At 41.4% G+C, this 26,483-nt stretch overlaps 1 protein-coding gene across 1 annotated transcript; it reads left to right on the forward strand.

The window, feature by feature from the left end:
- The first annotated feature begins 11,195 nt into the window (after positions 1 to 11,195).
- On the forward strand, positions 11,196 to 26,426 carry LOC308122792 (sperm acrosome membrane-associated protein 4-like). Its single transcript, XM_080484877.1, has 3 exons — positions 11,196 to 11,507; positions 23,295 to 23,405; positions 24,598 to 26,426. Exons 1-3 carry the CDS (start codon positions 11,456 to 11,458, stop codon positions 24,822 to 24,824), a joined length of 390 nt encoding a protein of 129 aa, XP_080341003.1. The 5' UTR covers positions 11,196 to 11,455; the 3' UTR covers positions 24,825 to 26,426.
- The last annotated feature ends 57 nt before the right edge of the window (positions 26,427 to 26,483 follow it).

The raw sequence follows: 26,483 nt of genomic DNA on the forward strand, positions 1-26,483 counted from the left end.
AGGAGCCCGTGTCTTTCTCCAGCTGTCTGTGCGGGTGTCAAACTACTGTGTGCTGGTCCCCAACTGACATCACCTCCGCTATTATTGTTTGTTTACACCCCCCCCCCCCCCCCCCCCCCCCCAACACAAAAAATTAACAGCAGGTTAGTTCAGTCACACAGCCTGTTTTATAGCTTCTTCTCTGCTACAGAAGCAGTCTGACGTTTGGGGAAATAGTTTGATTCCTTTACTGGCAGAGTAGATGAGATGAATACTTCTCACGTCTGATGGCTTTCCAGGAAACTAAGAGTCGTAGCCTTTTATGTTTTACTGTAAACTGTCCTGCCTTGGATCTGTCCAAGCACCCCGAAAGTCTTTTATTTTGTATTTTAAAAAGGTAGGTCCCTAAATTGTGTAAAGATTGAAAGCAGTTATGAGCCGGTTGGTATTTGCTACCCCTGCTGGGTTAACTAATTGGATTGATGGAGCAAAGATATTTATATTTGTCTTAAAATTAAATTTGACAAACGTTGTGCAAGTTTGAGCTTTTTTCTTCTTTGATTTTATTTTAATCTATAAACAAAGTGAACAGCCACATTGCTCTTTAGCCTGTCCTGGTGTTATGAAGAGTTATGCATGACTGCACATAACTGGGATTAATACAGACGGATTTAATGTGTAAACTGTCAAACACAAAGTATGTGGTTAGATAAAATGGGGAGTCCAGGTATTGGAAGTTATTTATTCCTGGCTCGTCTCACTTTGGCCAAATAATCCATCCTCTTATTTAAGGAACTACACACGTTGTTTGTCAGATTAAGTTTAATTGTTCCAATCTTGTCTGAGTAAAGCGGGTGTTGCTAAACTACTACAGACACTTTGATGTCAGTGACACAGTAAAGAAGTAGTTTATCATTGAGTATCTCCTCATTGAAGGAAGCGCTCTACACACTTCATTGGAGGGATGCTATTCTCAGCGGTCATGCAGAACTTGGCGTGACACCGGGCCGTTAGTGGTTGCTAGGCAACCCTGTTAATGGAGAGCAGTTTCTGGTCTGAATGCGGCTCAGACTGGTTTTAGGTTTGTTTTTTGGTTTTAAATCCACCGAAGACCTGAAGCCAAAACAAAAGACTAGTCGCCTGTTTTCAGCTTTATAGCGGTTCATTAAATAGGTAATTAAATAGATTTCTCGCTGACTGCAGTGTTCCGGCCCAATCTGTGACCACAACAGGCATCGTTAATAAAAATGTGCATTCTCCATAAAATGTGATCCGATGTGTGTGCAGACACAAGGTGTGCCACTAAAGCCACGTTAAGTGCAGTATTCAACGTTCTTTGGCAGCAACATGTTCTACCTTTTAGCTTCTCCAGCAGCAGCTGATCCTTCCTCTGTTACTTCAGCTCATCGAACTCTGTAGATGTCTGGAAAGAACACATTATTACTTTAAATCATTTCTGTTGTATGGAGGTTTTGGCTCTGGCCGGCCCTGGTGATGGTGCCTCACCCACTTCCTCCACTGGCACTGTTGATCTTGATCTCAGTAGACGCGAGGTGTTGGTATGAAGATAGGCACATAGTTTGTATTTACTTTTGACTTGGATGTACATCGGATCTCATTTTTGGACTAATTAATGCAGAAAATTGTGACGTTCCTCCTCGTTCTTACCACTGCAACACTTTAGAATAAAAATAATCAGTTTATTTAGATAGTACTTCAGTTTTCTGTGGGTTTACAGATACTCCACATTTCATTTCCAGTAAATGCGAAATGGACTTCACTTATATAGCGCTTCAGTTGAAATCAGATTAAACCAAAGTTAAGAGAATAAAGCCCACTGTGCAGCCTTTCTGCTCTTTTGTTCATAATCTGAAATGCATCATAGCGCCTGCAGTCAGAGCTGATGGAACGACACGTGGTTTCTGTGCTGCGTTAGTTTGTGTGCAAATCGAGACGTTATTTAAAAATTCTTCCTGTTTGAAAAAACAAAACAGATCAAAGTAGGAAGGTTTTGTTCCCCCTGAACTGGCCCAAGTGACAATAAGCTGATCCTTCATCGTCTGTAGCTCTAAATTTAACATTAAATATCATTTATTATCCATCTGCTTTGCGTGGAGTATTACTGTCCCTCCCGACCCCCCCAACGTCGGCCTCCTCCTGTACGTGTCAGAGAGACTCGAAGACTTTAGACAATCTGAATCCACCACTGCTCTGATCCTCCTGGGGTCTCCACAGCACAGTTGTTATGATCAGCTCTCCAGACAGACAGACCACCAGCCACTTTTGTTTCAGTGTCGCAGACGACCATCCCCCCCACCCCCCACCCCCCACCCCCAGTTGTTTGGATTTCATGAAACGACAAACTGTATTTATGTGTGCAGATTTTAACTTTGTTTCTGTCGTCGTCTCTCTGCTGATGTGGGAGGGTGAGCAGGATTCAGAATTCTCAATAAACTTCTATTTTCTTTTCATATTCTTCTGTCCTTTATTCTTATTTCACACCGACGCCACACAGCGTCAGTTAATTTCCAGAATAGTTTTGGATCAGGAAAACGGGGGGTGGAGGGTGGGGGGGGTGGACTACCTGCATTCCCAGCATGTGTGAGTGTTTTTGAGGCGGCAGGAGGATTTCTGTGGTGACGGAGGGTGTGTGGCTGCTGGGTGTGGTTACGCTGGTATTTCACATGACTCTGAGTAACTGAGGACAAACACACAATCATAAGATCTCAGTCACGCTTATGCAATTCTTAAAATTAAATTTTTGGATGTCGGTACTTTTTGAGATGAAGGAAAGGGAACGTGAAGTAGAAAGGAGCCGGACTGCTGCTGCTTTATTTGTGGTTTATGTAAACAAACACAGACCGATCACCTGGAGAGACGCTCTGGCTCGACGTCTCTACACATGACTCATGTGAGGTGTTTTTTCCTCTCTGCAGCGGCTGGCCAGGCTGAGCCGTCTTCATGTGGCCGCTGCCTGTCAGTTTTTCCACAGGGAGAAGAGGACGAGGTTTCCTCATGACTCAGGATGACCTCAAACCACAACTTGGGACCTGCCCTTCTGCTTCCACCAACATCCTCTCATCTGTAAGCAGGAAGCCTTGTTTTTAGTTTTTCTTAGGCCTGCTGAGTGCAGGATGAAGTCCAGATCCTGCGGCACGTCTTTCTCCCCTCAGTGTGTTCGTAAGAAAACCCATTTCTCAGGTTTGATCAGGAAAAACAGCTTCCAGACTGTTTCCAGAGTCAAACTGCCCTGCTGAGCTGCCGTCATGTGAAATGTGCTCATCCTTCACTTCTCCACACCCACAAGCCCTTTTGCTGAAGGAGGGCGTTTTGCATGTCGCCGTGCAACAGATACAACTGTGAGGGAAATATGTTGACCGCAGAGAGACAACGGAGAACACACCATGGAAATATGTTGATATCGAAGGTTTCTCAGTGTGTGCTCCGTTACACAAGAACGTCACAGATTAGAAGGTTTTTGTTCGACAGGTTCAAGCTGGCAGCAGGCCGGTTTCAGACCCATGGTCATCTTCTGTCTTTAACCTTCCTCTAGTGTTCGGGTCGGCACCGACCCGTTTTTAGGTTTGGCATGCATAAAAGCACTACATAAATCAGTTTTTTTGCATCAAGACTTTTAGACTTTGTCAGGAACTTCTATTCAAATAAAATAAAATAAAAATATTTTACTAAATTATAAAATCCTCTGGTGAAAATTATGGCGTTTGTGTTGTTAGGGTCAGTTTCGACCCAGTTAAAATACAAGATGATAAAACACACAATTAGCCAACAGCCTACAGCCAGCTCTTCCTCCAACCACTTGAGCTTCAGTTAGGGGCTTTTGTTTTTGGCTGTTTGACTGAACAAACAAAGACAGGCATGTCCAGGCATGGAAGGCCAGTTGAGTTTCTGGTTGGTGACTTGCAGAGGACACACTTCCAAATTACAGCAACAAAGAGAAGAAGATTTACTCTCAGCCAAGCTCTGGATCATATCTTTGCTGACAATGAGGCGGAGGACACACAGCAGCATAGCGATAGAGATGAGCAGGTCTCTGAGGAGGAAGATGATGTGGAGTATCAACCGGAAGACACAGACACATCTGATCAGTCTGATGAAGAGGTCACCGGTGCTGAAGCTGCTGCTGCTGAAACATTCAAATCCAAAAGTGGCAGCATCTGTTGGAGCTCAGTACCTCCTGAGGTACCTGGCAGGACAGCTGCTGCTAATGTCATCAAAATGACCCCTTGGATCACAGCAGCTTCAGCATCAGCATCAGCATCATCTTCATCTTCCTCCTCAACCAGCCCTGCCTCAACACCAACAACAGCCACAACCCCAGTGAGACCAGCTGGTTCCAAAGGAAAGAGGTGTCAGGTCTGCCTGAGCAACATGGACAGAAAGACCAACCCAGATAAAATGCAAAATATATATCTGCAAGAACACACTAAAAGTGTCACTTTTTGCAACACATGCATCTAAACAGACACACACACACACACACACACACACACACACACACACACACACACACACACACACACACACACACACACACACACACACACACACACGCATGTTCTTGCACAGAGTTTTTGTGGAACTTGTACTTGATTTCTGTAGGTGTGATTTGCTCGATTGGTTGTTGCTTGTTTGACCTTGCAAATCTACATTTAATTATAATTTGTTTATTATTTATTTCTAGTTCTGCTTTTCATTTATAAGTATTATAGTTCTATTCTTTTTTTTTTTTTTACTTGTTTTTTGCCCTTTTCTTGAAGTAAATATATATGGGTCGAAATTGACCCGTAACACCATAGATAGAAAAGATTAAAATTAAAATCTCTTTTTTTTTTTTTTTGAAGATTTAAGAGATGTGATCTAATACCAATCAGTAATAGTCAGGTGACAGATCAACCTTTTATTTGTTTACATTATTCTCTTGAGGTTCAATTGACCACTTTTTGTATATTGAAACCGAGGGGTATGCTGTTAAAAGAAAGGCCCAGGAGGCCACAACAAAAATATTCAAACCAATCTTTTAATGGATAAGGGAGTCTAACAAGGTAACCAAGAGGTGAGAAACAAATTGGATGATAAATAATTGTTTTTAGGGTATTTTATGGCTGATTTAAGTCAAAACCGACCCGTTAACATAAGAGATAGTAACAGAAAGCTAACACTAGAGGAAGGTTAAACAAAAACTACAGGTAACATTAAAAACCTGAACTATTTTCCATTAACACTGATATCTCCTTGTCATAGCACCTGCTGGTGGTCGGGACACATTAGAACATGTTGTCCTCAGAGTTGAGTTGATGAGTTTTCATGTTTTCCCTGTGTGGATGGTTTCTCCTCATCCCCGAGGATTCTGTGCAATTTGCTCCGTATGGGGAGAAAAGGGAGACTGGTGGTCATAATGTTCTGGCTGATAGGAGCATTTTCTGTGTTTAAGTGCAGAGACACCGATTCAGCCACCTCGGGACGTGAACTTTATTCTGTTCTCATGGAGCTCTGGCTTCATGCTCGGTCCCATTGTTCATGTCAGACGAACAAAAATGTTCCATTTGTCAGATTCTCCTGTGTTTTGTTTTTCTTTTGTTATTTCCATGTGAAGCTCGTCCACAAAGCGAAGGACGGTGGAGCAGAGTCACAGAGGAAGTGAAAGTACCCGCTATCTTTACCGAAAAAGTATTTTCAACGTGCGAACATTCATGTGTGCTAAAACACACACACACACACACACACACACACACACACACACACACACACACACACACACACACACACACACACACCAGAACTGCATTACTATCTCTGTGTATTATAATTACAGTCTTAGCTCAATTATGTGTCCAAATAAAATAAAAGTTAGAAATTTTATTTAATTTTTTTCAAATGCAAACAGGAAGTCTTGGTATTCGACCGAAGTTGAAGTAACACCATCAACTAAAGTACTAATACTTAGTGACTTTTCACCTCTGCTGAGTTGAGATGAGCAGTTTGGTTCGAAAGCAGGAAGTTTGTCCTCATCAGACCCTGAAAGCTTCTTCCAGCTGACTCCACATCTTTCTCATAAACCGGCTCCCAGACGTCGTGAGGCCTAAACCGTGTGAACGGCTGGTTTATTTCAGTATTCGGATAATTCCTGCCCCAGAAGATACATCCTGACTTTACCTTCGGACTCTTGACAAGCGTTGGGTAGAATCCCCTGAAACGGGGTTTGATAACTGTGACCTTTGTGTTCCTGCCTTCACATGTGATCGTTACGTTTGTGGAGCTGGAAGGTTTCCCTCTGCTGAGTTCGGATCCTTCACAACAACAACAAGCGTCCAACATGGCCGCCCCCGCACTATGGCCGTCACGGCCCGGCACCACCAGCCTGTCATGTTGTCACACTTAACGCTGCCGTGCTGAGAAGGAAGTTTGAATTTGTTATTCCACCAACAGAACGTCCTTATTCCTCTTAAACAAATCGCTGTTAGTTAAAATCATCTATAAACTTCCTGCTTTCTTTGTCCTGTGCCAAGCAGGTAAACTGTCAACATATTAAAAGGCACGTTCGGACTAGGTGTGATAGATCCTCTCCAGAGCTCTCTGACGTCAGTGTCTGCATTAAAATGTGTGAGGAAGAGGAGGAGGAGGAAGACACATGACACACTTCACATTTCATGAGTAATTCAAAAGAAGCAGAAGCCAAAAGCTGCAGACACAGATTTTTAGTTTGTATTTTTTTTAAATGAGAAGGTCAAAACAGTTTGCTGAGTGAGTTCTATTTTCAGTCTCTTGGTGTTCAGAACCCTTCCTCGCACGGTGAACGTGTGAATGAGACCAGCCGTGGAAAAGAGGCAGGAGGCTCTTTCATCCACCTTTCATCCACCTTCTGAGCAGATTTGATTTAAAATAAGGATATCTAATTGTAATCAGATCAAACTGGACGTGTGGAGAAACTTGAACCTTCACGGTCTTTATCTGTCGTGTTCAGGATTTTTGAGGAAACTAGAAGTTTGAAGCGGCTGAATCCCGCCGCCCTCGACCTGCAACTGAGAGCTTGAGAGAGAACCGTGGTCACAAGGCGTAGGTGTGAATTCTGATTAGTTTGTTCTGACTTTAATATCGAGGGCCCCAGGAGAACCGTGCCGCTGTGCAGGAAGGCCTGACTTTCAGGAAGTGAGAACAGACACCGTGGACGCTTCCGCTTCGAACGACGAGGAACTTCTGTCCTGCGACTTCAGGAGGCATCTGCAGGGTGAAGCCCATGAAATGAGAAAGTCCACGAACCCCGAAAACAAAGTCACAGCCGAAGGTCGAACTTCACCCCTCATTAGTGTCACAAATTCAGGTTTGTGATGGAAAGGAGCTGGTAGGAGCTGGTAGGAGTTGATAGGAGCTGGTAGGAGTTGATAGGAGCTGATAGGAGCTGGTAGGAGCTGGTAGGAGTTGATAGGAGCAGGTAGGAGCAGGTAGGAGCTGGTAGGAGCTGGTAGGAGCTGGTAGGAGTTGATAGGAGCAGGTAGGAGCAGGTAGGAGCAGGTAGGAGCTGGTAGGAGCTGGTAGGAGTTGATAGGAGCTGGTAGGAGTTGATAGGAGTTGATAGGAGCAGGTAGGAGCAGGTAGGAGTTGATAGGAGCTGATAGGAGCTGGTAGGAGTTGATAGGAGCTGGTAGGAGCTGGTAGGAGTTGATAGGAGCAGGTAGGAGTTGGTAGGAGTTGATAGGAGCTGATAGGAGCTGATAGGAGCTGATAGGAGCTGGTAGGAGTTGATAGGAGCTGATAGGAGCTGGTAGGAGTTGATAGGAGCTGATAGGAGCTGATAGGAGCTGGTAGGAGCTGGTAGGAGCTGGTAGGAGTTGATAGGAGCTGATAGGAGCTGGTAGGAGTTGATAGGAGCTGGTAGGAGCAGGTAGGAGTTGGTAGGAGTTGATAGGAGCTGATAGGAGCTGGTAGGAGTTGATAGGAGCTGGTAGAGGCTGATAGGAGCTGGTAGGGGTTGATAGGAGCTGGTAGGAGTTGATAGGAGTTGATAGGAGCAGGTAGGAGTTGATAGGAGCTGGTGGGAGCTGATAGGAGCTGGTAGGAGCTGGTAGGAGTTGATAGGAGCTGATAGGAGCTGGTAGGAGTTGATAGGAGCTGATAGGAGCTGGTAGGAGTTGATAGGAGCTGATAGGAGCTGGTAGGAGTTGATAGGAGCAGGTAGGAGTTGATAGGAGCTGATAGGAGCTGATAGGAGCTGGTAGGAGCTGGTAGGATCTGACGACGACGTCTCACATTCACTATGAACCTTGAAGATTCAGTCTAAACTAAAACACGACACCCGTTGATCCGGAGCAGACATGTCGCAGTGTGACTGGGTCTCACGTCTGGAAAATAAATCCCATGGAGACCCTTTCATTGGTGACCATTTTCAGTAAGTTAAACAAGCATCAGAACAAAGAACAAAGTGCTTCGATTCTTTGCTTCAACTCGGCGTCTCTTAGTTACTTTAAAACATTAAATACTGGCATTAAGTGGATTCCTGCTCTAAGAAATTGTCTTGTGGTTGATATCAATGAACATCAAGCTGTTGGACTGCTGCACTCAGTGAAGTCCACTCTCCACATGTGTCAGGTTCACATGTTTACCTTCGACAACCAACAGCTGAAGCTTCATTTGATGTGTCTGTTTTCTGGAGGAACAGAGAAAGCTGTCTTCTCTCTGAGGACTGAGAACAAGAAAACTTTTCCTCACTTCTCGTTCTCCAAATGTCATCTGAAGGATATTTTTTTTTAAGTTTAAGTTTAAGTTCTTTCCACCTTTTCATTTCTCCTCAGTGACAACACTGTAAACTAAGAGAAAAAAGCCAATATTTGTTTGCACCGCCTCGTTTCTTTCCCTTCATCGCTTTGTTGATTGACGCTGTGTCACATTCTTTCTTTAGCCTTTCATCAAGTGACACATCTGTGCATTTAATCCACCTTTTGTCAAGTTTCCTCGCAATCCTTTGGCATGAGTGACTCTATGGAAATATATCTGCCATCAGAGTCGGAACTTTTATACACTGAATTTTTTTTTGATGCTGAAAAAAAATCAGAAGCAAAAAACAATAATTTCTTTGCTTGAAATCCGCCCGCTTTTAAAATTCATAGTCTGATTTCGATGGTAAAAGAAATTCAGATTTAGAATTTCGAGTTCAGACTCTGATGGCGCAGATATACTTCAATGTGACTCGCAGGTATAAATAAACTCGTCACAACATCTACATTCACCATGAAACTCCTCCTGCGGTGGAGTGGTTGGATATTTGCACGTGAGACGCTTCGTCCATTGGTCCTCCTTTGTGTCCTCTCCCACGGCTTGGATTTTTCGTCTTTCCCTTATCGTCTCTGGGCCTGGTGGAAGAAGAAGGGCTGCTTTGGCAGACTCCTGCCCCACGCCCTCTCACATGAGTTGAGAAACGCCGGGGATCTGTGGGCAAAACAATGCAGGCATTTCAAGGGGCAACAAACTGCCTCCCTCTCGGCAAAGCATTTCAAAACCATGACTCCGAAGATCCCATTTCATAACCGTGTCCCGCTTCCTGTGTGTGTGTGTGTGTGTGTGTTTATTAACACTTGCAGACAAACAGAAAAATGTCTGGGCTCACACTGGCGGCAGGTCGGGACTCGTCTTGTTGCCTCCAACTGAAGGTGTTTCGTCACTGTGGGCTCAGAATGGGAGGAAGGACTGGCAGAAACCTCCCTTCCTCACTTTGCTCTCTATTACACTCGTGGGCCTGATTTTACTGAGTTTTCATACATTATGGCTTTAATTTTTTTTTTTGTCTTTCACACACTGTTTGAGGACAAACAGTGTTTGGCTTTGGTAGCCACTGTGTGCACAGAAAACATGTCACGCCTCATTTTATCATAACTAATTGTGTCACGCTTCCAAACAAACGATCAGATCGGGATCAATAAGAAGAAACACGACTCAGCCTCACTTCAGTCACGTCTCCTGATCAAGATTCAGGCTACTTCCATTCTCATACATGATATACATGAAATTCTTCACATCGAGGAGAAAACAATGAATAATAGGTGATTTTTAAAACGCTTCAAGCCAGAAACTCTTCCTCTGTGTTGTTCCCAGAAAGCTCAAGCAAACCTGTTAACTGGGTGGAGAAGAACCCGAGCCTCCGTGAGTCCCTGAGGTGAAACACTCCTCCTTCAGTTAGTTGACTGAGGCAGGTTTCAAAGTTTCAGCTGGAGGTTGCACTTCTGTATGGAGCCCCAGACGTGACTTCTGAAAGAAAACTTTAAATTTTCACCAGAAATTTATATTTTGTGGCCAGAAATATTAATTTGAGGCCATGAAATACTACGATATGGCCACAAAATACTAACTTATGGTCACAATATATTTATCTGTAGCCAATGAATTGTCATTTCTGGCCACATAATCAGAATTTTTGGCCACTATATTGTAATTTGAGGCCACCCAATAGTAATTTATTGCCACGAAATTGAAATTTCTGGCCACCAAATACTCATCATGGATCAGTAATTTATGACTTTGAAATAATACATTGAGGCCATAAAATAGTCATTTATGGCCACAAAATATTAATTCAGGGTCACAAAATCGTAATTTATGTCCACAAAACAGTTCTTTGTGGCCACAACTTAAATGTTTATTTCAGAAGTCATGTATTTCTGAGAACGGCTGCCAAAATGGAACTCTGATGACTCTGTTGTCCTGTAAACAAGTGAAAAGAAGAATTTCTTGTAGACGCTGCTACTGTGCATACGCACCGCGGCCGTAGTGATTAGTTGTTCTGCACATGCTCAGTAGAGACAATCAGAACAACATTTCCTCCAGAGTGTCGTTCCTCCATATTCTCCAGGGAGTTGGTGCTTTTATTTTGACAGTCGCCATAATAACAATCGAACTTGGTGGTGTGTCCACTAGAATGTCTGTGTTCTCCCATTGTTCATGTTTAGTGCTGATTGTTCTCTGCTGTGTGTGTGTGTGTGTGTGTGGTTTCCTTACAAAAAACAAACAACAGCACCAACTAGTGGCCCGGCATGCTCACTACATGGTTTTCAGCCTTCCTGCCTTTTAGTGTGAAAGGACACTGTTTTCAAAATGTTTCACGACACTTTTCTGAGATGAAAACGCAAAAATGATGCTTGTTCAGTTGAAGTGAAAATGTGGAAGCAACTGATTTAGAGAAGGTGAAGGGTTAACTGGTGGAGCGAAATACAGACACATGCCGACATGTTGAGGTGTGTGTGTGTGTGTGTGTGTGTGTGTGTGTGTGTGTGTGTGTGTGTGTGTGTGTGTGTGTGTGTGTGTGTGTGTGTGTGCGCGGTGGGTTTCAGGGTGTGGCTCAGTGACATGTGATGGGAGGAGCAGCGTTATAAGTGATGAGGGTGGAGGCAGCTGCTGTTTCTAACGGAGCTCAGTCACTCTCTCACAGCTCAACTCGCATTTTCGGCCTTTTTAACTCTTTTTTTCCAAGATGAACAGAATCATCCTGCAGCTTCTGGCGGTCGGATTCTGCTTCGCCGTGGGTAAGGAAACTTTTTTCTTTTCTTTTCTTTTTTCTAACCATGTAAAACACTTATTTAAAGCAAATCATCAAAGTTTTGGTCTTTACTAAGTTTTCCAAACACAAACAACATTTTGACTTTTCTAGATTGTATGTGTGCTTTATTTTTTTTTTTTCACTTTAAAAAACTTTTGCCACAGTTTCAAACTTGTAGGTTTTGTTGGATTGGTTTACTGGGAATTCTTATAAAAACATGTCAAACACGTTTTCTTGGAGTAAAACTCTTGTTTGACTTTGTTTTTGGATTATGGAAATACTGTGGGTTTATTTTTGAAGAGCAGTTGAGTGTGACTGGGTTTGTTCACTCCACCCAGCAGGGCTGCCTCCACAAGCTTTCAGGGGCCGGGTGCCCCCCCCCCCCCCCAGGAAATACCCCAGGGTTACAAGATTAAATTAATCTGAAGATGTAATCAACATTGATCTCCTGCTTCAATAAATATAAAGTATATAAAAAAAGTTATCTTATATTATATATGCAAATTACAAACAGCGGAAACACTTAATAAGGTGATGAACAGAATTTAAGTCAAAATAACCTGATTAAGCTGAACGTTCAGCTCATCGCCAGAAGCAGGTGACGCTGTTTCCTAATAAGCTGATATTTAAATCATCAGGAAATATTGTAAAAGTTTGTTTGTTCACTTAAAATCCAGCCTCCAACTGTAAACTGAGAATATAACATCAATGTGGTTGAAACGTGAGCAAACAGCTGAAACCAATGAGAGGTTCTGCTGATTAAGGTAAGTTAAGATGGATATTAATTGGTTCTAAAGAGTAAGGACAGTCTCCACCGGGTGTATAAATCAATGGGCAAGGGTGTGGATGAACGCTTAAAATAACAGGAAGTAAAGATTAAATCATTAAAATTGTCAAGCCTAATTATTATTTGTCTCACTTGGTGAGAGAGACTGCAAGTTAACATTTTCAGTCAAAAGTTATGTACAACTAATTTATCTTGAATCTAGTCTAACTGCTGAAAAGGTTATATAAAGGTTTAATATTTAACTAGTTGATGCAATCAGATAATGGTACAACCATAGATTGCAGAACCTTAAAAGTTAGTCAACTAGATAACCACTTAAAACCTACATTTATACATTTTTAATTGAATTTTGATACTTTGAGAGGTTTTCTGGGGGCAGATGGCACCTAAAGTTTAAATAAGGTTAAATGAAATATATTATACAATATATATATAAATATTCACACATGGGTGTGAAACACTGAGTTGTGGGAGAATTAGATTTTCTTTTTTTCCCCCCCAGTTGATATTAAAAGACTGAATCATGCCTCGACCTGCCGGCATGAGAAATTCCTCCCCTGGCGGCAGGTTGGAAGCTTCTCCCAGGTCTCAGGTTCCTCCTGCAGCCTGGGCCTCCTTTGTGCTTTACTGCCGTTGTTTAGTGGTTTTGTCCCGGTAGAACCTCGGCGCTCTCCTCTTTCGGACCACACCCTCTCCGCCCGGCCTGCCTTTCAGAATGTCGGCTAAAGAAATGGTCGTTTGTGACTCGCGTGCAGGACGCGACATGCTGACACTTCAGGGTCGAGTCTCTGGGCGCGCGGGTGACTTCACATGGCGGTCTGGTTAAAGCCAGGGATTCTCACCTGTGTGCAGCTGCCAGCTACGCTTTACACACATATCTATTCGCTGCAGCGCAGTACGACTGGTTGGGAATGTCAATTTGTTATAATGAAGTATGAGGGTTGAAAACATTATTTAAAAATAAAAAAAGTTCTGCCATAGAAGAACTATGTTTTACCACTTCACTTTTTTTTCTCCTCCTTTTTCTATATGGATGCAGGGTTTAAATCTGAAGCTGAAATAATAGCTCATATCCAATTAAAACGAACCCGTGTTTCTGTCTGATTACTGGAGATGACAAAATTAGTCACGACAATAAAAATACAAAAAGTAAAAGCAACACTTTGTTTTTAAAGATTGAGCACTATAATACGAGCTGGGTTAAAGTTAGCAGTGATCCTTGAGTAGAATGTAGTTTAGTCCTACAGGACGTCGTCATTAGCAGCAGTTTATTCTCCTCATCCAAACACAAACGGAGTGTTTGAACAGCCTCGCCTCTTCTAATGTGACAATTACGATCCATTCAGGGGCTTTAAACGCTGTTTGCAGACTTAACTAATGTCGCTCCTCAGTCTCATGTCGGTTCCAGGCTTGGAGACATTTTGTCCATGTGGCGGCTGTTGTTTTTTTTTTTTTTTTCTTCCAGCCACTTCCCACAGTAAACAGAAACCGTCATTCCCGCTCAGCCTGAGGGCTCGTTCTCTGTCTCACACCTGAATAAACGTCTCTTTAGTCACGCATCAGCACGTCTTGGAATTTAATCAATATTGACAGATATTTTATCTTATCACAGTATGGATGAACCAGCTGAGCTGATCCTTTCACTGTGACTGTTAAAACATTGACTAGGTACTTATTATTCTACACTGTATTATTCTACATGACATTCTTGGTGCTAATTCAGATGATTCAATCATATATTTGGAGCATCTTGCAGTTCAGACAGCAGCAACACTTTAAAAACGTTGCTATTTGTGCATTTTCCTCTCTCACATTAGGCTTTTGAACAAGGTAATGTTTTGCATCCCTTCACAATCCCCCTCACACATGATTACACTGCTGTGGAAACTGGAAACAGTACTTTGTTGTAACTACAAACATAACGGGGACAAAAAAAATCCCCTTCTGATCTCACTGTGGAGTTAAATCCTCTCCTTTTTAAGGAACTAGAAAAGCTTATTTAGCCTTTTAAAGCACTTTTAATGCTCCTAGATAGTAAATCTAAATATTTTAATGAACGTTTCTGTTGACTTGTTATATTAAACGTTAAACTTAAGGATGTGGAAATGCCTCTGTTTAACTAGTCCAGGGTAATCTCATATTATGAAAAACAAAATGGAACCATATCAAATATGCTTTTGTTTTTTTCAATTTCAGAATTAGTCCTTTAAATCGAAAAAACAGTTTCTCAAAGTATTAGTCTGCAGATGATTATGGTTTTCACAATTTTCTTTTAGATGGAGGTCATAATCATTATACTCACTGGCCACTTTATTAGGTCCACCTGTCCAACTGCTCTTTAACGCAAATTTCTAATCAGCCAATCACATGGCAGCAACTCGATGCCTTCAGGCATGTCGACATGGTCAAGACGACCTGCTGCAGTTCAAACCAGCGTCAGAATGGAGAAGAAAAGTGATTTAAGTGACTTTGAACGTGGCATGGTTGATGGTGCCAGGCGGGCTGGTCTGAGTATTTCAGAAACTGCTGATCTACTGGGATTTTCACCACCAACCATCTCTAGGGTTCACAGAGACTGGTCCTGAAAATATCCAGTGAGCGGCAGCTCTGTGGGCCAAATGCCTTGTTGATGGTCAGAGGAGAATGTCCAGACTGGTTCCAGCTGATAGAAACAGGAACTCAAATAACCACTGGTTACAACCGAGGTCTGCAGAAGAGCATCTCTGAACGCACAACACCTGGAACCTTGAGGTGGAGGAGCTCCAGCAGCAGAAGACCACCCCGGGTGCCACTCCTGTCAGCTAAGAACAGGAAACTGGGGCTACGATCCCCACAGCCTCACCAACACTGGACTATAGAAGATTGGAAAAACAATGCCTGGTCTGAGTCTCCATTTCTGCTGCGACATTCGGATGGTCGGGTCAACAACATGAAAGCATGGATCCATCCTGCCTTGTATCAAGGGTTCAGGGTGGTGCTGGTGGTGTCATGGTGTGGGGGAGATTTTCTTGGCACACTTTGGGCCCCTTAGTACCAATTGAACATCATGTCAACGCCACAGCCTCCCCGAGTATTGCTGCTGACCATGGCTACTTCTGATGGCTGCTTCCAGCAGGATAACACGCCATGTCATGAAGCACCAATCATCTCAGACGGGTTCCTTCAACATGACAATGAGTTCACTGGACTCAAACGGCCTCCACAGTCACCAGATCCAATAGAGAACCTTTGGGATGTGGTGGAACGGGAGATTCGCATTGTGGATGTGCAGCCGACAAATCTCCTGTAACTGCGTGACGCTATCATGTCAATATGGACCAAAGTCTCTGAGGAATGTTTCCAGGACCTTGTTGAATCGAGGCCACGAAGGGTTAAGGCAGTTCAGAAGGCAAAAGGGGTCCAACCCGGTACCAGCAAGGTGTACCTAATAAAGTGGCCGGTGAGTGTATGTATATATATGTATGTAAATTAAAGTCCTTTTAACAACCTCCTTGAAGTCTGACTATTTCTGCACTACTAACATCCACAAAGCGTTTAGTTAAATTATATTTAGTTTTTTCAGGACAGCTTCAGCAGGTGTTTTTTTGTCCGTCCCTGTCAGACGCCTATAAGGTAACTTTATTAAATAAATTAATCAGTTCTCATTGTTTTCCCCTGTTTTGAGAAGAAACGTTTAACATCTTTGTTTACTTTTCTAACTTTGGATCAAGTGTGAACACCGCCAGGCTGCAGTTATGGTGTTTGACCAGTGGGGGGCAGTGCAGGACTGGTTGTACCCATGTCTGCGCCACACCTGACCACGCACCCAGGTCACCTGCCGTGACGACACGCAGTACAAACACATGAGCTCACTGTCTGCTTAAAGAAAGCTTGTGTTCAAACTGAAAGGTCGATTGTCTTTGAATTTCAAGAGCAAAACCTTCGTGTTGTTGTTCTCATTGTGAAGAAGCTTTTTGTCAATGAAGCAAAGCGCTTTTATTTACTTTAGGATTTTAAATCCTTTTGAGCCCAATGTCAACATGTGTCCTTGTTACCCCACACAAAGCAGCTACACAATAAAACCATTTAAGTGGGGGACAGGTGAGACCTGCCCTGAATCATATTTTCTTCTAACATCAAATTTAGTTTTGGCTTTTATGTGTTAAAATAATCAGGTTAAATATATTCTGCTTAAAGAGCGACAAAGTGAAATGTCAACCTTTTACTACTTATTGGCTGTTTGGTTTTTAAGGCACAAACGGTGTTGGCGATCTATTGGATAGCAGTTTTAAACTTGTTTTAAGTGTAAATACTTCACAATATATTATCAAATACCAGAAGAACCATTTTCTATTTTATTTAGATTTTTTCAGCACGTGCCATGTTTATCATATATATATATATATATACTAGATGCATTCTATAGTCCAATATTCAGTCAGGCAATTTATTCATAATTTTTTTTCAAGCAGCAGGGTAAAGTCAACCCAAAGCACGTAAACATAAGATATTTCAATTCACCTACAAACTGTAACTGGGGGTTGAATCCTCTTCTGTGCTGGTATTGAGTAATTTATTGCACATCTTTTTAATTATAGTTTATTAAAAGACACTTCTGAACTTAACCGCCGCTCTGCTCTTGCTGTATCTCACCTGTTCTTAAAGCCCTCAAGTGTTCAGATAACTTCCTCGATAAGTGGTTGTGAAATAACAAAGTTACTCGGCTTGCGGCTGCATTAGAGATTCTAATCGATCATTTAATGAGTGTTCAGAAAAAAGCTTTTAAGTCTTGAAGCAATTTTTTTTTTGGTGGGGGGGGGGGGGGGTTCATTTCAGGCCTGTGACATTTAATACATTTTGCGCAATCACATACATATCCAATATTCCTATACAAACAGCCAAAAACATATATACACCATTTGATGTCGAAAAATGAATATATTATGAAAATATTGTTATACAATTAGACCCACACATACTTATCTACATACATATCTTGTATATCTGACTAACATGCCTGAAAAGGGGTAGGAAGAAGTAAAATGATCAACTCCTACCCCATCACCAATATTTAAGTTATATATTATAATTATCTTTCTGTATCAAAAATAGTATTGTATATGTAAATATAACAGTACGAATGTTATCTGAACATCGTGTGTCTATACAAGTCTTCCATACTACACATAATTCCATATAAACACAAAATGTCAAGTTTGCGTTCAAATACATATTCACACAGTGCTCCCCTTCCCAATATGCCTGTAAACACCAAAAACATAAATAAAAAATGATATCTACAATCACCCGTGTATAATCCTGTTTGCAGTGTAAGAGACCCACTGTAGTTTCTTCATGCTTGTATTCGGATAAATTGAATTGAGATTCTCAACAGATTTAAAAAGTTTTTCACCCAAAGTGAAACGCTGCAGTTGAACGGCATTAAAAGCAGCGATTCACAGAGGAGTCGGGAACATCGACCACTTCTGTGGAGGGCTGAGTCACGAGGGGTCTTCAGTAAGTGAGTCCTGAAACGTATACATCTTCTTTACTGTGGAATTGATTGTTGGCTCTGCCAGTTAACGTATTGGACATCACAGCCGTGATCGAAGCCACTGAAAACACAAATATTTTAGAAAACGGCGCCGAAGGTCGAACTTTTTGAAAATGCGTCTCCTCCGTGGAAACGGGTGAAAAAGCTAGTTTTTAAAAAAATAAAAATAAAAAACTGGCTCCGAGACAAACAGCGGCCTCTAGTGGCCCAGCATGACAACTACATGATTTTCAGTGTTTGTCGTTTCCATAGAAACGAACGTCGTTTTCATGAAGCTTTTCTGAAACGAAAATGCAAAAAAGATGCGTTTTTACTTAAAACTTTGTCGTGTAAACGGGGCCTAATTATCTGGATTCATAGGGCGCCACATGTGGCCGATTGTAGGACGACTCGTCCATGGATGAGATTTCAGAATGTTTTTTGAGAAGTTAAATCCTATTATTTCTAATTGATATTTTATATAATTTTGATATATCTAGTATATGTCCATATGTATTTAGTATAGTATCATTTGGCTTTGTTTTTCTTTGTTTACCATTCTCTTAATGATAAACAAATTGAACAAGTGCATCTAAATACATTCTTGGGAATTACTTTTGATGAAAAGCTCAGTTGGAAGCCGCAAATAACCTGAAGTCACAATTGGCAAAAACAAACTGGCATAATGTGTAAAATTAGCTGTAGAAGAATGAGGAAGTTGTATAAGTAGTTGAGTGAATTTTGATCTGAGTTATGTTGTGGAAATATGGGGAAATGATTATAAAACAAACATCAATCCTATTTTTTTTACTTCAGAAGAAGAATTGGACTCTTAAACCAAGATGATTATTATTATTAAGCTCCAACAAATCCTGTTTGCCAAATCAAAGAAAATACTTGATATTGTCGACCTTAATGCACTAGCTGTGATGTATAAGGCGCATAATTCTAATCCTCCACCTCATATCCAGAAGTTATTCAAACGGAGGACAAGAACACGTTTTTGTGTCAAATATATTTAATAACACAGGGTTAAAGTTTTGTGGACGACCTTTCGGTGCACCCATGTGGCCTGCAGGCCGCGGCGCTCAGCGCTGCTGAGAAATGCTGATTTACTGCCGAGGTTCTGCTTTGGAGGGAAATTCCTAACTGCGTGTTTGAGATGTCTCTCATAGTTTCCGGTTCTTGTGGCTTCGCCCTCGTCGGTGATCACGGGTTCTTCTCCTGAAGCGAGAATTTGGCTCGGAACACGCATGACGGTGACGGTACATTTGAAACCTGCTCGAGCTGCAGGTGTTTTTGATGACGCACACACACACACACACACACACACACAAATTATTTGGGTTTAGATGTTCTGCTTGTGTGTGTTGGTTCTCCAGTTTCCTCCCTCTGTCCTGAAACATGTATTTAATTTATAATTTTAGGTGTGACTGTCTGTCTCCTGTGGTGTCCTGATGAACTGGTGTGACTCTCCTTAACCCAGTGTTGTGTGGACGGATGTCAGAAAGCAGAAACTTAGTGTGTGTGTGTGTGTGTGTGTTAAATAAAATAAAATAAAATAAATAAATCTGTATATGACAAGTTAAGAAGAATACACCTCAGGGTTGCGAGCAGGTTACACACACACACAGAGAAAGTGCTCCACGCCTTGTTTTGTTAATGGTTAAACTCTCTAAAATAATCTAAAGGTTCTAATCTCTGCGGAATAAGAAACTCCAATTAAATTACAAAATGAAGAAATCAACATACAGATCTTTTTTTTTTTTTTTTAAATGGAAAGCCCTAAACATGAATGAATGTATGTGTTTGTCCTTTCTGTCAATTTGTGACTCTTCACACATAAACACACAAGTGTCGGGCTGCAGATCTGAGCAAAGATAGTTGTGTGTTTTTAGGGACGATGTGTCTCAATGGAGCAGAAGATCAGGTTGGACTGGATCTCACACAACGAGGAGGGAAGGGAAGGGAGGGAGGGGGGGGGTGCAACATGTCCATCAGCATTACTGTGTGATGAGGTGTTTCTAGGTGAGGCGCCACCGCAGTCATGTGACACAAGTTTTAAAAAAAAAAAAAAAAAAAAAAAAAAAAAAAGATTTACAATACTGTCATTTTTCCTACTTTTCTATTTTAGTTCACTAAGGTGTGAAAATAACTGCAGCCTGGAACATGTGGCTGAATTTTACTGAGACTCTGTTGGCGGCTTGTCTTTGGAGGGAAAGCTGTAAACACAGACCACTGAAATAGTTTGTTTGAAATCGTATACGGGCAAGAGCAACAGGGCGACTTGAGAACAGTCACTTGACTTTAGGTTTGGGTGTGACCGAAACCTGTGTGTGCGTGTGTGCGTGTGTGCGTGTGTGTGTGTGTGTGTGTGCGTGTGTGTGTGTAAATGAGGATTTGGGATGGCATGTTTGACAATATATACAAAAGGACATCGTATGAGACCTTTTTGTTTAACATACATTTATTCCTCCATAACATGAAAATGTAAAAGTAGGCGAGTGTGGGCTCTGGAAGCGTCTCCATTAAACTACTCTGATTACTCTAAACTTCAACAACAACAACATGCGTCACATTTCCTGTTGGCATTTGAGACCTTCAAACTGTTTTGGCTGCGATGCGATCAAACCTCGGCCCCGTCGGCGTTCATATGGAGCGAAATGATAGAACCTGGAATGGAAATGTCTGTCAGACCACAAATTGAATTAAAGTTCTAGTAATGATTGTAAAAGAAATGAAGAAAAGGTACAAGAGAAGCTAAAAATGAATTTAAACTGAATGAGAAACCTGTAAAACGTTAGTTATGAGGAAGTAATTGGTCCATGGATAATTCACAAGGACTAAATAAAGCTGAAGTATAATGGAGAAACGGTGTGTATATATACTCTTTATAATCAAGACAAACTGACGATCTTGTCAGGAACTCTGAGTCTTAAATGTTCTTATTGTTTAAGAACAATAAATAGATCTCAAGACTAAACGTAGATGAGGTCCACAAACTCTATCAGGGAAGGGATTTTCTCCAACAGGTGCTATGATGCACAGGTAATAAAAAACAACAACAAAACCTTCTAATTACTCTGAAGCTTGGTTTATTTTTATTTCTCTGACATGAGAGGGTTTTATTGCTGCGACGCAGAATCTCCAACAGACCAAGTGTCTGAAAACTAGCAGTGGATAATTTCATCAAATGTGTCATCGACGATGAGAAAAGCTGGAGGATTGGTGACTGGTGAAGTCACGGTGATCTCACTCACCTCATGTAAGGTGTGGAATAATAATCACATGTTACATGAAATCAGTTAAAATGTCTCCGGAAGGGATTTAGAATTCAGACGCTGACGAGGCGTCTCCAGCTCCTCGGACGATGACGTCATCAAACCCCTCACCCTGGTCGTTCCCAGATCTTAAACTTCAGGAACCACATTTTTGTTTTCTGTGTTTTTTTTTTTTTCATCAGGATATCAAAACCACAAGGTTCTTCACGGGTACAGGGAGCAGCATTCAATTGTCTTCTGCTATGTTCTGCATCTCCTGTGACTAAAGCCAGGACTTCTTTTAATTACAGGACTGAGCAGAACAAACGTGCAGTGGCGTAATGACCGCAGTCATGTGGGACGATGACGTTAGAACTGGAGACACTGGTTTTACTTATTTACTCCAGGCTTTGTTTGAGCCTGGAATGAACGGTGATAAAACACGGCGTCCTCGGGAACAAAGGAAATAAATTATCTTTACACTCTTTACACACTTTACATCCATTGTGACTGATGGATTCATGTTGACATGGTCTCTGTGGGTTAATCGGGTTTCCACCCTTCCATTAAACTTTGAAGGTGCTGCGCTGTGGAACGTCTCTCCAGTGACTCTTTCACCTTTTGGTTCCTCCGTTTTCACAATTTCCTTTAATTTACTGTATTAAAAAGGCACTTTTGCCTTTTTTAAAACGGCTCGTCTACACGAACACGTTTCAGAATAAAATATCGCTTCAAACAAACATTTTAAAGACGTTTGAGGCTCGAGTGTTTTATTTTCTTATTTTTTTGACAAATCTTTTTTTTAACACCTAAAGAGAACATTTCACCGGAGCCCTCTGCACTTTCTATTATAGAATATGAATACGGTGATTTCTCAAACTTTAGTTGACTCTTAGAAACAATTTAAACTCGGTGGAAAGCTGTTAAGTGGATTGAGTTGCATTTACTCTCTCATGCTGGCTTCTTCTTCCTGGTAATTATTAATGACTAATGATTCAGGACATGAATGAATAAGTGCCAATTTTATCAAGTAGTCGTTGTTGTTCCAGGGATTATTTATTATTTCCCTCTTGGTTTGATGCGTTTCTTCGTGGCTTCAACAGCTTTGCTTCACTCGGTTCATTCGTTGTCTCTGTTCATGAACTCAGTATCGGGTCATCTGGAAAAATAAACAAAAAAAACCGGAACTGATGTCAAAGTCTTTAGAATTCCTCTGGAGCGTCGGTCAACGTGCCTCGGTTATAAAAACCACTGCAGAGTTTCTACTGGGCAAACTAATGGTTTGAATTTGCAGCTTCTGCACAAAGTGGCGTCATGTCGTCTGTCTGGGAACAAACCTCCAGGCTCGGCTTTTACCTATTATTCTTACTAGTCTGGGAGGGTTTTAATGCACACGGCGTGTTTTTAAGATGTTTCTTCTCAACTGGATGAGTCGTCTTAACAGAGAGCAACAGCAGCTTTGAACAGCCAGAACAATAGTACAGACGAAAAGAACAATAATACTGAGGTTAGGAAGGTAGAAATAAAAGCAAAAATCAAGATTGAATGAAGAATTCTCTGAATATTGACTTTTCATAATAAGTGCATAAGACCACACCAAAACAATGTCGTCACCTCATGGTGACATTTAATTAAGAATATAAGAGTGAAAACCCAACATGGGTTGAGGTGGAACCAAAAATCAGAAGCTTATCTCCAGTGTTAGAAATCCTCCAACTGCCAGTCGCGGTAGTTGGAATGTTAAAATATCAAAAAGCTAAGTTGTTAAAATTTGAACACGAGACAACGACGAGGAAATGATAGAGAAACTTTACTGTTGAGATAAGTACAGAGAAATTCTATGGCGATGATGAATAAATGATATAAACACGGTTCTGATTGATCCGTTAGTCGACGGAATGGAAGCAAACAAAGTGAATAAAGTCAAGGTGTCCCCCCAAACCCTCCTCTGTCCCACAACACCAAGCTCCGCCCCTTTGTGGCGTTTGTCTCCAGCTTGTTGACCTCGGTTGGTGTCCGCAGGCCTTCAGGAAGCCTGCAGCAGCTGAGTGGAGGACAAACACTGAAACTGAGCTTCAGTTCCTGCAGACGTGTTTATTAACCGACGCACAGCTGGAGGTCGCAGCCCCCACGTGCTCATGCTTCCTCAGTGCCTTCAGTGTCCTCCTCCCCTCTTCTGATCCTCTCCATCTCTCTCTCTCTCTCTCTCTCTAGTGCAAGCACTTCAATGCTACAAGTGCAAGTTTGGCATCGGGGACGTGTGCTTAACCACGAAGACGGAATGCGGGACCGGAGAACAATGCTTCAGTGGTGAGGGGAGCGCAGGTAAGGAGCGCAGTGCTGAAAAATGTCACCAGACCAGAGCTTTGTCATCACCAAAACTAAAAAAACCCCACAAGCTGCATTCTGGAGATGCTCTGCTTCACACGTACAAAGACGAGAGAATTGATTCTGTAAAAACTTCCCCGGCAGCACTGGAGTAAAAGCTTTTAACAGGTGACTTCATTTTGACCTGATAAATTATGACTTGGCTGCAGTAAAGCAGATTGTAATGTGTCCACAGCAGGTACTTTAAAAGAGCTGAAACTATAAACACAAGAACAGTTTGAAAGTCACTCAAACAGTTGAAATAAGAAGATAAAAGTCATAAATAAGTACTTTGCAAAATCTGTCAAAGTTGTGAATGAAAGGTTACGATGTCGGGTAAAAGACCGTTCTATCTGGTGTATTCAGCAAAAAGATTAAAATATTCAGCTCAAGAATAAGTAGTTTTAAAAAGTTGACTAAAAGTCAATAAGTTGTTGAAATAGTGAGCTAAAAGTTGCATATATTACTTGGAGTAGTCGGTCTAATATAGTCACTTAAAACCTTTTTAAAAAGTAGAAACGGTCAACTTAAGGTCATAAATGAAACGGCTAAAATGAGTGAACTTTTTATTCCAACAGTTTTATTCAAGTGAGACATACTTAAAATGTTCAATAAAAAGCAACATACATTTCTTTTAAAAATAAGCAGTAATAACAGAATCAAAGGAACTGAAAATATAAGAAAGTATTAAAATGTGAGGTAAGTAGTTACACAATGATGAATATATTCAGTCATTTCTTGTTTTCTGCACAACGAGGAAACATAAAGTTTCTTTCCACACAATCTGAGGATGAATCTAAACCACTTAACAACCCTGTGAGAAGTTAACGGCAAAAAAAAAACACAAAGAATTTCAGCTCTCCACACAGGCTTGTAGTTCTTGCTGGATTTATCGGACGGTGTCGATCAGACGTGATTCTGTGTTCGTCTCTGAGACGAGCCTGGAGTTTCTAATCTCCAGATCAACTCGTCACTTTCTCCTTCTCCGTATCAGCAGGGAAGTACTTCAGATTTGAGCAGATATCCAACCTGCCGTGATGAAAACACATTTTCACTACCTGCTTTCAGTACAGTCACACTGACCGAGGCCATTCCAGCTCCACACGGGGAGAAATATGAATTCGCTGATCGGCCTGTCGTTGCTTTGCAGTTGGCTTTCTGCCAATCAAGAGGAAGGGGTGCCTGAAGTTGGAGAAGTGCAACAAGACCACAGAGGAGAGCATCCCCTCCATCTCCAACTCCACCCTGTACTCCATGACCAAGACCTGCTGCAACTCCGACCTGTGCAACGCGGCGCCCGGCCTCCCCGGCGGCCCCGGCCTCGGCTTGATCCTCGCCTCCGTCTCTGCTCTGTTTGTGGCCAACCTGGTGGTCTGAGCCCCACACACACACACACACACACACACACACACCCACCAGCTTCAAGAATTAAATGAATGGGTCTTCTACTACTTGGTGTATTATATTGTGAGGGGGGTTTATTTCAGTTGCAGTCTAATTTCTGATCGTGGTTCTTGTTGGGTTTTTTTTTTCACATGCATTCGTCCTGTATTTCACCGTCGGCGGCCGTGAACTTCAAATTAAATTCCATTGGAACAATTTAAGCTCCCTGTAATTTCTTTTGTCATGGTGTTGATTCTAAAAGGTTTTCCTGGTCAGATATGTTGTTCATGTCTTTATAATAAGTGCTTAGCGTTAGTGTCAGAATGTAAAACTCTTTGTAAATTATAGGTTTTGACCTTTAAGTTCGATCCGTAAGTTTTAATGCTTTTGTGAACATTTCTGCTCCTTTTCATTTCATGTTGTAAGATACACCCATTATAATGTAAAATGTTATCTGGCTGTTCTCGGAGGAAACTCTTCAGATTAAATAAAATAAAAATATTTTTCCTTCTGCAACCTTTTTTCAACTCCAGATGCTGAGTTTGAGGTTTTTAATATTGATTTAAATATACCCATTGTCACCCAGGTTCGCTTTGGTTTTTCCTAGTAGCTTATGTGTTTTGTATGTCGTACATTTATGGGTGTGTTGTGATTAAAAAGCTTCGTTTTGCTGAGAAAATGTCATTGAGACGAGAGTCGCTCTGAAAACTGGCTCTTTTATTGTGCAAGTCAAAGGTGAATCACTCTCAATTACAGTGACACTTTTGGCATTTTTCCCCAAATTGGAACCGTCTTTCAGAATATTTTGATGTGAAACTGGTGTATTAGAAGGATGAATAAATAAAAAGTAAAAAACTGGGAGACTAAAGGCCTGTTTTTGTGTTTGGTGTCTCGCTGATTTGGGTTTTTCCCTAAAATCAATGTCACCGGGCAGGTCAAACTGGTCCTGCTGGTTTCAGCTGCTCTGGGTTGTGCAAAGTCTGAAACACTTAACAGTTCCACATTTTAGTCCCAGAGACAGAAAAACGTCTTTGAAATTAGAGTATGAGGAAAAGTTTTTCTAAAACAATTTAGACGTGTCTGTCTTTCTTTTTTTTTTTTTGGATTCATTTCATGTTTTCTGTTGAATAAAAGCAGTGAATCATGAACAGAAATCAGTAAATTGTGTTTTTAAGGCCTCAGTGCCACATTTACGTTCCCTCATTCCTTTTTAAACTGCTGGCTTTTTCACAAGTCTGACAAAGAGTTGGTGAACGAATATTTTGCTGTTCAATTTGTCTTTTTTCCATAACAAAATTAACTACGAAGCTAAAAAACATGGAATCCATCAGTTTTCAAAAGACGATAAATCAGACTTCAAAAACCAACAACATTATTGCTCAGCTGGTTTTCTGTGTTTGTTGCTCAGACCGGAAGGTCTGATGCTTCTTTCAAGTTCAGTGAGATGATAAACTGGATTTTTCATTTAGTGTGAATGTTTCAATCTGAAGTTATAGAACTATTTTGAGGCTGGATTCACAGTTTGAATAAACTCTTAATGTATTTTTCTTTATCTTATGTAATGTGGCATTGAGTGCAATAAACACCTCTATACAAGTTTGATGCATTATCATTAATTCCACAGCCAATCCCTCAAATGTATGAGCTCATAAT

The sequence above is a fragment of the Lipophrys pholis genome (assembly GCF_963383615.2).
Source record: "Lipophrys pholis genome assembly, chromosome: 17".
Taxonomy (NCBI): domain Eukaryota; kingdom Metazoa; phylum Chordata; class Actinopteri; order Blenniiformes; family Blenniidae; genus Lipophrys; species Lipophrys pholis.